We start from the raw sequence: 13,064 nt of genomic DNA on the forward strand, positions 1-13,064 counted from the left end.
CACAATGTATGTGATGTAGAAAGGAAAGCCATTTGGGATTTTTAAATTGGGATAGGAGCACTGTCCTATACATTCATTCGCCTGAGTGGTTCTCAACATGTGGGTCTTGACCTCTTTGGGGTTGAACAACCCTTTAAGAAGGGTCACCTAAGACCACCAAAAAACACAGACATTTGCATTATGATTCGTAACAGTAGAAAATTTACAATTATGAAGTAGCAAGAAAAATAACTTTACGTTAGCGGTCACCACAACATAAGGAACTATATGTATTAAAGGGATAGAAGAAGATGACTCATGGGATAAGAGGCTTGCCCCATGCACATGATGGATCAAGTTTGGTCCCCAGAACCTGTCTAAAATGTTGAGCAGGTATGGTCACTGCCTATGAACCCAGTGTTCTGGAGGCGGAGACAGGGATGGCTCTTTACTAGTGCAATCACTGAGTTCCAGATTCAACAAGAGACTTCAGAAATAGAAGAGAGCAACAGGGAAAAGACCTCCAACACCAACCTCTGCTGGCTACACATATACCCACACACAGGTACCTAAACCTATGTTCACTCACAAATATGCAAATGCATATGAACACTACACAGTTCACAGCACACGCATGTACATAGATCAATGATTTTCACTCTGTAATGCTGAAACCCTTTCATACAGTTCCTTATGTTGTGGTGACCCTCCCAACCATAAAATTATTTTTGTTACTTCTTCAAAATTATCATTTTTCTACTGTTGTGTTTTCTGATGATTTTAGGCAACCTCTGTGAAAGGGATGTTCAACCCCCAAAGGGGATGGACCCACCGGCTGAGAACCACTGATGAAGAGGAATGCAGATAGTTAAAAATGGAAAATGTTGAATAATAATCTAAAGATGAAAATGTTGATTATTGAATTAAAATTGGAAGTGTTGAGAGAACTTGTCTCAAGTAGACAGATCAGAAAGAACATCATGAAAGTGACTAGAATTAATGGGACAAAAGTCTATTAATGTTGGCTCTGACAGGGCCTGTTGGAGTCAGTGAGAGAACCTATAAACATATGTGGAGGATGGGAAGGGATCAAAAGAATGGGTAATTACAAGGGACGCAAGGAAGGAGGATGAGCACAAAAAGGGGAAGTGGAGAGGGAAGTGGGGAATCGGATAGGCCGAGGACGGGACCATTACTGGTGAGTATCAGTGCATATCTTATGCCTCTATAAGCAATGATCCTTAACAACTAACCATTTTGAGTATCAGTGCATATCTTATGCCTCTATAAGCAATGATCCTTAACAACTAACCATTTTGACTCCAAATGACATCAGGACAGTCTTTCTGGCTGGTAAAGTGAGTTGTGTTATGATTAAAAAAACATAGTAGATGCCAAAGATTTTGCTAATTACCGTACAATGTGGAAGACAAAAACAAATAAATGAACACAACAAAAACTCCAGCCCCTAATATCATTAGTGCTGAATTGGAGAGGCAAGCTGTCTGGGCACTTGGTATCTAAGAAAGTACATTTATTTAATTTAATATAAACATTAGTTGGCCTCGGAAAAATTTTTCATAGAAAACTTCCAAACTATTTTATAGTAGTGATCAAAGCAATAGGAGCACAGGGTGAGACTGACCTCCAAACTGCTTCTTCCAGTTGCAAGGGATCTTACATCTCTGAGTCTTCATGGTCTGTTTGCACTCGGCACCAGTGCGAGTGCCCTCCCGGGTGCCCAGTCCACAGTCCCCACTGGTGGGCACGCACACGCTCCACTGCCATTCTCCACAGTCAGATTTTTTCACCTTTTTCTCTGCAATGAAGGAAACAAAAAGCCATCACCACCCAGAACTGTTGTGAGCTCCTAGACATGACGAAGTTTGTTCCTCAGCACCTCAATTGTGGAATCCATGGTTTTTACCTCTACCTACATTCTCATATAAGACAATGGGTATGCGCTAGATGTCTTCTCAATGATCAAGTCAATGCATGAATAAGAGAGAGAAACAAAATGCAGGGGTTGGGGACAGAACTAAAGCTACTAAATCATGTATGTGATGGAGACTGTTCAAAGCAACTCCCCGACATTTGCTTTTAGAAACAACTATTTCTAAGTGAAGGCATTGTCTCTCTACCTACTTTCTAGATACCATGACATGAGCTGTTCTGCTCATGCTATCTCAACTGTGATGGACTGACATCTCTGAAACACTAAGGGAAATGAAACCTTCTTCCTCTTAAGTTCGCTCCTCAGGTGTTTGAATGAAGAAACAAATGGCTGGATAACAAAGATCCTTCAGATGGAATCTAAAGACTGGTGCGCCTCCTATGGAATCTGTGAGAGTATTAAATATTATAAAAAACAAGTATTTCTGTAAAACTAAAAAGTTCTAAGCAGTTTATGAAAAAGAGAAGTAATGTCTATTTTAAGTAATAGTTGTCAGACTAGCAATTTCATCGCAAATGGATAGTCTGGTTTTGTCTGGTAGATAAAATGGCATAATAGAAATGTGGTCTAGGTCACAGACGAAGACAGCCATGCTGCGGCATATTCATTCATATGTATAACGGGATAACATAACAGAAGTCTCACTTAGCATTACCCTAAATAATTGAAAGGAAGTTAGAAATGGTGGGAGGGACTAGGCAGGGAGCTGGTCTGCATAGGTACTATGGTCTTCATCTAGTCAGGGCTGCACAGGTATCACCCAGTGAAGCATTTCTCCGTGAATCCACTGCTTACCAGGTTTCTCTTTCTTCCCGGCCTCAGCAGTGTCCACTGCTGCCAAGATGAAAATCAATGCCAGGAAGGCAGCTGCAAATTTTCGACGTTGCTGCTGGTATTGCTGGGGTGACATTTCTGGGAGTGAAGAGAAAGAGAAAAAGGTGATTTCTACATAAATCAAGATGAAGATGTTCACTCTTTGATGAAGCACTCTGTGCAAAACTTCTGTATCACTAGATTATTATTATTTTTTTTTTTTTGGTTTTTTTGGATTTGGTTTTTTTGAGACAGGGTTTCTCTGTCTAGCCCTGGCTGTCCTGGAACTCACTCTGTAGACCAGGCTGCCCTCGAACTCAGAAATCCGCCTGCCTCTGCCTCCCAGAGTGCTGGGATTACAGACGTGAGCCACCACCGCCTGGCTAGATTTTTTTTTATTAAAAAAAACTATCAGTTATTGCAAGCATAATTTTATTATTGCTCACCAACAGCTGTAAATAGCAATAAATCACATAGTCTCTCACGATATTGAAACATTCTTCATACTAGACATCATAGTCATTTGTTAGATATGACACTGGAGTTGTGGAAGCAAGAGAATTTCAAAGCATAATCTTAAGCAGAGCCTGAACCCAATCTTGCTGTTGCATCCTTGGTAATAACTACTACAACCATCTTCAGGTTGTCTAGCAGTTCCTAGAAACACTCATGGTGTTACAGTCATGGGGTTCATCAGAAGGGTGATGGCAAATGATGGCCTGCAATAGCATGGGCTGTTTTTTATCTTTAGGTACATTGAGCAATGAGCAGTATCTCTGATCCTTATCTCTCCATGATTACAGCTAACATAGTATCATTAACCCTTTATTCATTAAAGTGAAACACAAAAATAGAGCTATCATGCTATGATACTATCAGCTTATAAACTGACTTTACTCAAGACACAGTAATTCCTCAAATCTAGGGAACAGTGATTACACGTGTTCAAAATATGAAATACTCTTCATCTCACATATGTCAAAATCCCTAGATAACACTAGGAAGATCCCTGTTAAAGACATGTATGATAACTGTCTGTCAAGATGATCGCCTTGCCGAAACATCCCCAAGAAAGTAATTGACTATAGACACTTGCATGATAGTCATTTACTTTCATCTGCTGGGTTAATAGTGTTTCATAGATCACATGAAAGTGCAGAAATAATCTTTGGTTATTATTAGTATGTGACATATTTTTACAGGACTGACAATGGACTAGTTTTATTTTATAAGCTCTTTAGTGAACAATAAGACACAATGTGTGTGTATGTTTGTGTGTGTGTATGACCATAGTTGCTAAGCTCATATCAATTTCCATGATTTTATAATTGTCACTTATAGAATCATATTCCATTTTGCCATCAATGACTGGATTCAATAGTATGAATAAGCCCATTTCATCTGAAACTAAATTAACAAACATGAAACCGGCCTAGCTTCCCTAGCACCATTCCCATCTCCATCTACAATCTGGTATTGGCAGCTTTGCTCTTCCTAATGTTGGATTTGTTTTTTTATAATATGGAAAGTTTTATTTTTTTTTCATTTTTTTATTAATCATTCTTTTCTTTTACATCTCAAATGATATCCTACATCCCGGTTCACTCTCTACCAGCCCCCTATTCCATGACATCCTGCTTCCTGGTTACCCCTCTACCACTACTACACCCCATATCCACCCTCCTCCTTCCCCTTTGCCTGTATGAGGGTTCTTCCCCACCCACCCCAGGGCCAATGGCATCCCTTCCCATTGCTGTCAGCTAAGACCATCCTCTGCTACAAATGTATCTGGAGCCATGGATCCTTCCAGGTACACTCCTTGGTTGGTGGTCTAGATTCTGGGAGAACTGGGTGGTCAGGCCAGCCTATATTGTTCTTCAAATGAGGGTGACAGTCTCACTGAAGTGCTCCTAGAAAATCTGGACTGAGTCCGCATCTCATTGCTACACATAAGAAGCCAGCCCAGACTCACTGATTTGCAAGCTTGGAGTTCTCACAAATGAGTGCCCTGTGCACCTATATGATGCTCTTTTTTTCTTATGATATTAAAAAACCACTAAGATGATTAGGTATAACACCAACCAGAAACTATGTTTTCCCCCAAAGGTGCCTTCCATAGTGCCTAAGCACTGTGGTAAAACTTCTGAGAATTCTTAAAAGGCAAATTAACTGCTTCATTAATGGCTTTTCAATTTTATTTCAAATTAGATTTCACTTTCATGGATTAAGACCTACCTTAAATATAGCGTTATGAAGTAGATTATTGTGAGAATCTGAAAATTCACACTGAGAAAACACAACTCTGGAGAAAACTTTCTGACCAAGCAATGAGTGATGAGACTCCCTAGTCTTAATGAGTGTAGATGAAGAGGTCAGAAGTCATTGTGACTAAGCCAGTATCTTACTATCTTAGCTTTTATGGGAGTGTAAAAAGAATAAAGATTTAAAAGAAGAGTAAAAGAAATGGAATGATTAAAATTACTGAAGTGCACCCAACAGTACTTAATAGCAATACCATTTGAGTGCTTCAAACAAGACTCAATTAACTTTTGGCACCTTCGTTGTACATAGATACATGAGTAATTATGCAGATAGCAGTCTGCATGTGCTATATGCAGGGTTGACTCTTTATCATCAGCATCAAATGAAACCAAAAGCTTTCCCTGCATGTAGTTTTACTCTGCTCGTTCTCCAACATGCTGGGTAGCAGATGACTGCAGAAGGAAAAACAAGTCCCCCTCAGACACACAAAGCAATTAGGGAAGTGGGTAATTACTTTTCACACTGAGAAAAAGAAACAATGGAAGGATAAAACTTCCTAAATTGGCTAAGTTCTTTTGAGAAATTTCTTTCTTTCTTACAACCTTCTGCCATCTTTATTATATTTGACCTGATAGACATAAATCACTCTGGTTAACAAATTGAAGGCGACCATAAATGCATGCTGGGATGTAGTAATATATTGTTGAGTTATCTCAATGAATCCTGAAACTCAATGACGATAAAGGAACTGTGGAAAAGCATTCGCTTTTTACCTCTCCTTTGGAAACAGGGCTGATTAGACTATGTAGGAGATCCTCCTCCCTAAAGAATTATAGTGGAATACAGGATTTTGAAGATGCCAATATCGGGTGTAAATATAGACAAAGGATACCAGAAACTGTCCCTGGTGACTTGTTTATAAACGGTAGTATAGCATCTGGAGGCAGAACCTTGTACTCAAAATTTAATTTCACCAGTATTAATATTTTTGCAGATTGTCTTTGAACAAATCAGAATATCACAATCAATTGAATGATTTTGATATCAAAATATTTAGAGTAATTGGTAGGGCTGCTAATAAAACAACTGCTGGAGGCACTTCCCACAAAATCTGCAGGATAGACATAACCCATAATCCAGATATTAGTAATTACATTATCAGCATGGCTTAACTCTACAACTCTATGGTTTGCATATAAAGTATCCCTTATGAATTAGAGGTTTGGTCCCCAACTCTAGCAAGTAGGGCATTAAAGAACTGAGTGTACTGTCAAAATAATTCTGCCTTTATCAGTAATCTAATCCATGGATAAATTTAAAGATTGGATAGAATATTAAGAGACAGCAGAGCTATAGAGGGTGGACTCTTGTTGAGGCAGCAGGTCACTGAAAGCATGCCTTTGAAAGGTTACCGGTCCCTTTGTGCTACTCCTCTGTCTTAGTCAGGGTTTCTATTCCTGCACAAACATCATGACCAAGAAGCAAGTTGTGGAGGAAAGGGTTTTTTGAGCTTACACTTCCACACTGCTGTGCATCACTAAAGGAAGTCAGGACTGGAACTCATGCAAGTTAGGAAGCAGGAGCTGATGCAGAGGCCATGGAGGGTTGTTCCTTACTGGCTTGCTTCCCCTGGCTTGCTCAGCCCAGAGATGGTACCACCCACAAGGGGCGCTCCACCCTTGATCACTAATTGAGAAAATGCCCCACAGCTGGATCTCATGGAGGCACTTCCCCAACTGAAGCTCCTTTCTCTGTGATAACTCCAGTCTGTGTCAAGTTACACAAAACCAGGCAGTACATTCTCCCCACTTGCCCACCTCTATAAGATGAACAGACATGCTTCTGAATCACCTTGGTCCCAAAACAACGGAGGTCTTCCAACATAGACTAAAACATTGTAGCTGTGAGCTAATAGAAATAGTTCCTTCTTTAAACTATTTTAAACGTCTTTCACAGTGTTGAAAAGTTTAATACAAAATGCACTTTTTATTGAAAAAATATAATAAGCATCAAACTTAGCATTTTGGGTATTATATCAAAGCAAAAGCAAATAAAATGTCACAAGACAGAGAAATAATTTAATTAAAATCAGCTAATGGCTACTTCAACCTTCATGGGACCCAAACTCATCCTGCTTTAGTTTTTGGATGCATAATAAAAATTCAGGTAACTTAACTCATGGTGTATCTATTGAGTTCAGAGTAAAGTGCTGAAAATTAGCAACTATAACAATGCAATTGAACCTGTGTGAAGTGAGGAAAATACCTATTTGCAATTATATCCTATGCCTTGCCACATAGAAAAACATTCCTCTTCCATCTTTTTATGTAAACCATCTAAGACAGAAAAAGCCCCCATGCTGAGAAGTTGTTCCTAAAACTTTAATCTTGAAAAAAATCACAGAAACATAGCTTAAAAGAGGTTGAATTTTTAAATTAATTTATTTATTTTACACTTCATATTTTATTTCCTTCTCTCCTCCTTAACCCCTATCTCCATGTGGATGTCCCCACCGCCCACCCCACCTGACCTCTAAACTCCCTGGGGCCTTCAGTCTCTTGAGGGTTAGGTGCATCATCTCTTAATGAACACAGACCCAGCAGTCTTCTACTGTGTGTGTGTTGGGGGTCTCATATTAGCTGATGTATGCTGCCTGTTTAGTGGTCCAGTGTTTGAGAGATCTCAGGGATTCAGTGACTTTTTAAACTAAAATAATATCTTAGCCCATTGGATCATAGGATATGTTATATTGACACTGTGATAGAAGCAATCATTGGTCTCTCCATGATCAAAAGTGATCATCAAGTGGTTAAAAATGCACCTGTATGCCTACTAGATATTTTGTGGTCAATTTGCCTTAACTCCTAAGAAATAGGAAGTCTTGTAAATTATAAAATAAAATAAAATAAAATAAAAGGCATTGAAAATTATGTAAAACCACAGAATATCTGAGTGAATCTTTATTAAAAAATAGAACACTTTTCCAGGAACATCAAGGTACTTTGCATGTTCCTCGTCTCAAATACAGCTCATCTCTCAGGAAGTAATTAATAGAGAAATTATTTCCATTTATTGTTTGAGGACTTTATTGAAATATAATTTAAGCTTACCTAATTTTTTAAAATTTGAATGTCTTTTAACTTATTTTTAACATACATGATTGCCAGCTATTGACTTCTAGTTCTTGCTTCTTACATTCTTAAAAAAGAATACATACTATCCAGTCAATGTATCCCAGATTCTGAATTTTGGTAATTATAGATTAGATCCAATTCAATATTCTTCTATCCAGGTGAAAATTAAAAACTGGATATAGAAGCCTTCCCAGAATGATTTCTAGGATTCATCAATTTGCCATTTCTGATGTTAACCCTAATCCTAACCCATGCCTCCTTTTTGACCTTGTTCTCCTGATTCTAATGAAATATTTGAATCACTTAATTTCCCTATGTTTAACATCCACAAATTAGTTCACTAATAACTAACTAGTCAATATAAAAAATTTAACAGTTCAAAATTAAAACTAATTAAACATATTATAGGTTTATGTTTACCTTTCTAAAGAAAAAAATTAGGACATCCATGTACTTATTTAGATAAAATACCACAGAAAAATCTGTCATGTGCTCTGATTTGGTATGCTGAGAAATCCATTTAGAGTAAAACAATGCAGCCTTTCAGATCAACTCCTATCAGTCTTTACAAGTGTATATACATTTTTTGAAAATTGCTATCTGTCTCTGTCAAACTTAGCTCTAAGTACACAGAAGCATGCAAAATAAGGAGGGAAAATAAGTCAACTATAAAAACAACTGAAAACAAATGAGTGCATTTGATAAATAATGTTTGATATTTATTTTATGACTGATGTCTCGATGTATTTGTTATGTGATTAAATGAGTCAAATACCTTGAACTGTCTGTACTATTTCTTTACTACTTTTAACTTATGTGATCACCAAAGTAGAGATTTAGTTTTAAATTTTTAGAATTTTCTAGCTTCTTCATGACCATTTTAATATCTATTTACTATAATTGGGTAGAAGAACAATTAAGAGTTTAGAGCAATGGTTCCCAACCTCCTTAATACTGTGAGCCTTTAATATAGTTCCTCATGTTGTGGTAACCCACCAACCATAAAGTTATTTCGTTGCTAATTCATAACTTTAATTTTGCTACTGTTATGAATCATAATACAAATATCTAATATGTAGGATATCTGATATGTGGATCTCCCAAAGGTGTCACAACCTATATATTGAGAACCACTGCTCTAAAGGGAAATGAAACAGTTCACTATGCAGAGAACATTCTTTAGCTCAGACAGTAAATAACTCAAAAGTTTTAGGAAGTCCCTGAAACCTAGCAGACACACTAGGCTCCACCCACACCAGGTCACTATAAGCAGTAAGGACTGTTGAGACACACTTTGAGACCATCCAAGCCACGTGAAAAAGACAGAGACCAGCAGAGCTGTCTAGAAGACAAGGTAAATCAGCCAAGCTTCTTAGAAGAGGCTCAGATCAACCTAAATAACTGGAAATGACTCTCTCAAGCCCACTGAGCTGCCTAGAAGATATGTAGTGCAATCCAGTTTTCATAGAGAACTTTTTGGTTATGCAGGTGTCTTTGAGTATGCTTTTTGCTCCTGAGAGTGATGGCTCCTCTATATTCTTGTAAGTTATCCCAGTCAGACTCATTGGTTCACCAAATTGAGCTTTTCTTGTTTTCTTATTTGGACCTGTTTTTGGTTCTCTATCTGGGGTAAGTAGACATTTGGTCATGTCTCCCTAAAGACAAAGTCACACAACATCTAGCACAACATATCCACTGCTTCTCTCTTCTCTGTATGCTTCTGTGTTACAATGCATTCTTCCTATCCTGTTGTCTTTAACCAAAGACAAAGTGGTCTGTCTTTGCCAGTGGCGTGCTCCTGTAATGACCCGTTAATGTTACCCTGCCTCCTGATATATCGTCTTACCTCTCTGATTTTCTTTTACAATGTTCTCCTCTGAAGCCAAGCTGCCCAGACCAAATAAAAAGCTACTTCTCACATGAGTGCCCCTCCCATATTATCATCTCTCCTCTTTCTATCAATGTATTTTTAGCCAGAAAGTATTGCACTTCTTTAATCCTACAATAGTTTAATCTGCCTGTTTGTTTGTGCTGTTCCATGCAATAAATTCTTCCCCAAATCTGTCTACCTGGTGTCAAACTTGACCAACTAGCATGGTTGAGTCCAACAATTTTACCCTCTCTGAAGCCTTTGCCTATTTCATCTTATGTTCTTTTGTTTTGGAACTCACTGGTCCATGCCAAGTCTAGATACTCTAATCACATACAACCCCTGAATGCCATAGTCACATGTTACAAATTCTGTGAAATGAAACAGGCAAAACAGGTATGAGCACCAATGACTGTTCAATCTAGGAAGAAATACATTTAGACAAACAGAATACAGCTTATAGGTAAAGTAAATAAGGGAAAAAATGAACCTGCAAGCCACTGTAGCAACTAGTTTTGCATCTAAAGCACACGCACGCACGCACATACACACCTGTTTGCTCACCTGGGCTTGTTTTTCTGTCACACAGAAATTAACTTGTTAAAGCTTTGTTCTTGTTTGCTAATTATAAGTCTATGCCCAGAGGGCAAGCTTTGTAGAATCATGACACACGCTGGCCATGGAAGTCATACTTAAGTCTGGAGGTAGAATGCAGACACACAAGAACACATCCCATGGGGGTGTGCAGAGCACAGCATTTTTCTGCAAGAGGAGCTAAAATATATCTTATTTCTCTCTTTTAAAGCCTATTAAACCTATTGCCCCCATGGTGCTTGGGAAGTACAGACCTTGTTAAAACTAGTTTATTCTAAGTCAAATGTCTGCTAGACAAATATAATACCCTTCTTATATCTTTATTGCTTCTTATATTATACTTGAGAATTTGTTCCTTAAAGGAGATTTTTATTGTTTTGATTGTAGTTTTCCTTATTCTTTAGTCACCTTTCTTCTATATTTTTATAAACTTCACATTGGTCTATTGTAAAAAGATCAGGCCATTTCCCTGGAGTCATACACTGTCTTATAAATTGGCTTATGATATTGCTAAGTCATCACTCCAGCCTTCTTGAACTCACTTATTTAAAACTAAATCTTGCAAGGAAGTGTCCCAGGTATGAGTACAGGACACACAGCATAAAGATGAGTTCAGCAGCAGACAACCCTGTAACTATGTGCATATTGATTGGACTAATAACACGATGCAGTAATTTAATTTGATGTGACCAATATCCTAAAAATCTAAAACTCTCAGACTGAACTATTTCAATGCCAGAGATGCACCTGCTAGAGATTGTGATATTTTGTGACACTTTCAGTAGTCTACCAGTTTTTATAGCCTTTATATGAAGTAGGTATGTGCTAGTGAGAATATTAACAGCAGATATGAAATAGATTCCTCAAAAATAGTCTTGCAAGGCGTGGAAAAAAGAGAAATGGATGATTCTGATGTTTCCCTGTGGTAAATGAGTGAACAGTCTTCTCTGAGTACACAGGCCCAAACAGTCATGTTTCTTGGTAAGATGAAGGGTGGTAGAGAGTTGAGAAATGTTTTATTTACTGGTTTACATACTTAAATATTTATTTTTTACAACATTTTTTGCAACTTTCTATGTAAAGAAGAAAAGACATGAAGGGAACTTGAAGCTGAAGCATCCTATAAGCAGTGTCAGTATGGCATTTACAAAACATACAGCCATGAAACGTGGTTACCATATAGAGTAGCTAGCAGCACACAACAGATAAAACTACCCCAGGGAGACTGGCAATGGTTAAAACTGATACAGTTTGTGAGATATCAAAGTGCTTTTAAAAAATCGTGTGTTTATAACTTTAAAAATATAGTTTAATGTTCTTGGCAATATCTCTTTGTGGGAAATTTGAATGACCTTTCTTAATTTGGGGCATTTACAAGGAAAGTTGTAAGATGAATCATTATCTGGACACAAGAACTGCTTTTATTATCAAGTCATGAATAAGTGCTTCAGGTTGGTGGAAAACCCGACTTTGTACGCATGCAGCCTAGCTCAGTATGAGAGTATATTCCAAATTATGTAACCTCAACTACAAATGGAAAAGACTACTGCCAGGAGTGCTACTGTGCTTTTGTGTTATTCCAAAACAATTCAGTACAGCTTTACGAACTACTGTGTTCAGGCGACATTTCTAATTGCTGGTGACTTTGCTCACTCAGGCGAAGTGACTCAATTAAAAACATAATTAACAAAACAGCATGCAGATTTTCAAGTTCGCCGGCGTGCCACTAAGCAAAGGAATAGCACTACATACGATCTCGCACTTGGGGAAAGATTAAGAATACACATTGTGGCTCTCATCTCAGTGATGTGTGTGAGGCAGGGAGTTTTCAGGGCTGCAGCATGCTCCAACACACAGGAAAGGCTCCTGTGCATCTGCTGCAAGATCAATAACTACTAAAAATGATCCACCTTGGAAGAATTTTACAAAGAAATTTAAATGTGTTGATTGGCTGATACAAAGTATTTCCATTAATTTAGAAAGGTAGATATGTATGACCTCAAGACCCTGGATAGCTTTGGGGACATCACATATTCTTTCTCATTCATAGTTTTAGGAGAGATGTAAAGTGAGCTGGTAATACAACATCTTCAGACAAGGAAGAACTGACCAAAACAAGGCAGGCTCTGGTCCCATCAGTCCTAGAACAGAAGGCCCTGAAGTACATTAGCCTCAACAGTCTAGTTGTCTATGAGACCCAAGTTAAAGTGAGCATTGGGGGACTCCCAGACGCAGTATGAAATGCACATAGACAAAACTTTGACTGTCCTAGACAAGTGTCACAAGCTTCATGGGACTAGCTTGCCCTGAATTCTAAGCTTCTGGTGTCCTTTGCTCCCATCTGTGAGTAAGAAAGTTATTCTTTACAGCTCACAAATGTTTATCTGGAGCAGGCTGGTTGAAACTGTAGTATACAGGTGATATGTTTTCTCTTCTAGAATTTATACAGATGCATGAC

General features: G+C 38.1%; 1 protein-coding gene across 1 annotated transcript in view; it reads right to left on the minus strand.

Moving 5' to 3' along the window:
- Positions 1 to 13,064, minus strand: part of Ptn (pleiotrophin) — an 84,798-nt gene that overhangs the window by 16,276 nt on the left and 55,458 nt on the right. The window contains exons 2-3 of the mRNA XM_052172468.1: positions 2,729 to 2,845; positions 1,625 to 1,798 (exon numbers count right to left, since the gene is read on the minus strand). Coding sequence (XP_052028428.1) covers positions 1,625 to 1,798; positions 2,729 to 2,843 — 289 coding nt within the window. The 5' untranslated portion in view covers positions 2,844 to 2,845. The remainder of the gene's footprint in view (positions 1 to 1,624; positions 1,799 to 2,728; positions 2,846 to 13,064) is intronic.

The sequence above is a fragment of the Apodemus sylvaticus genome, chromosome 2 (genome assembly GCF_947179515.1).
Source record: "Apodemus sylvaticus chromosome 2, mApoSyl1.1, whole genome shotgun sequence".
NCBI classification, from domain to species: Eukaryota; Metazoa; Chordata; class Mammalia; order Rodentia; family Muridae; genus Apodemus; species Apodemus sylvaticus.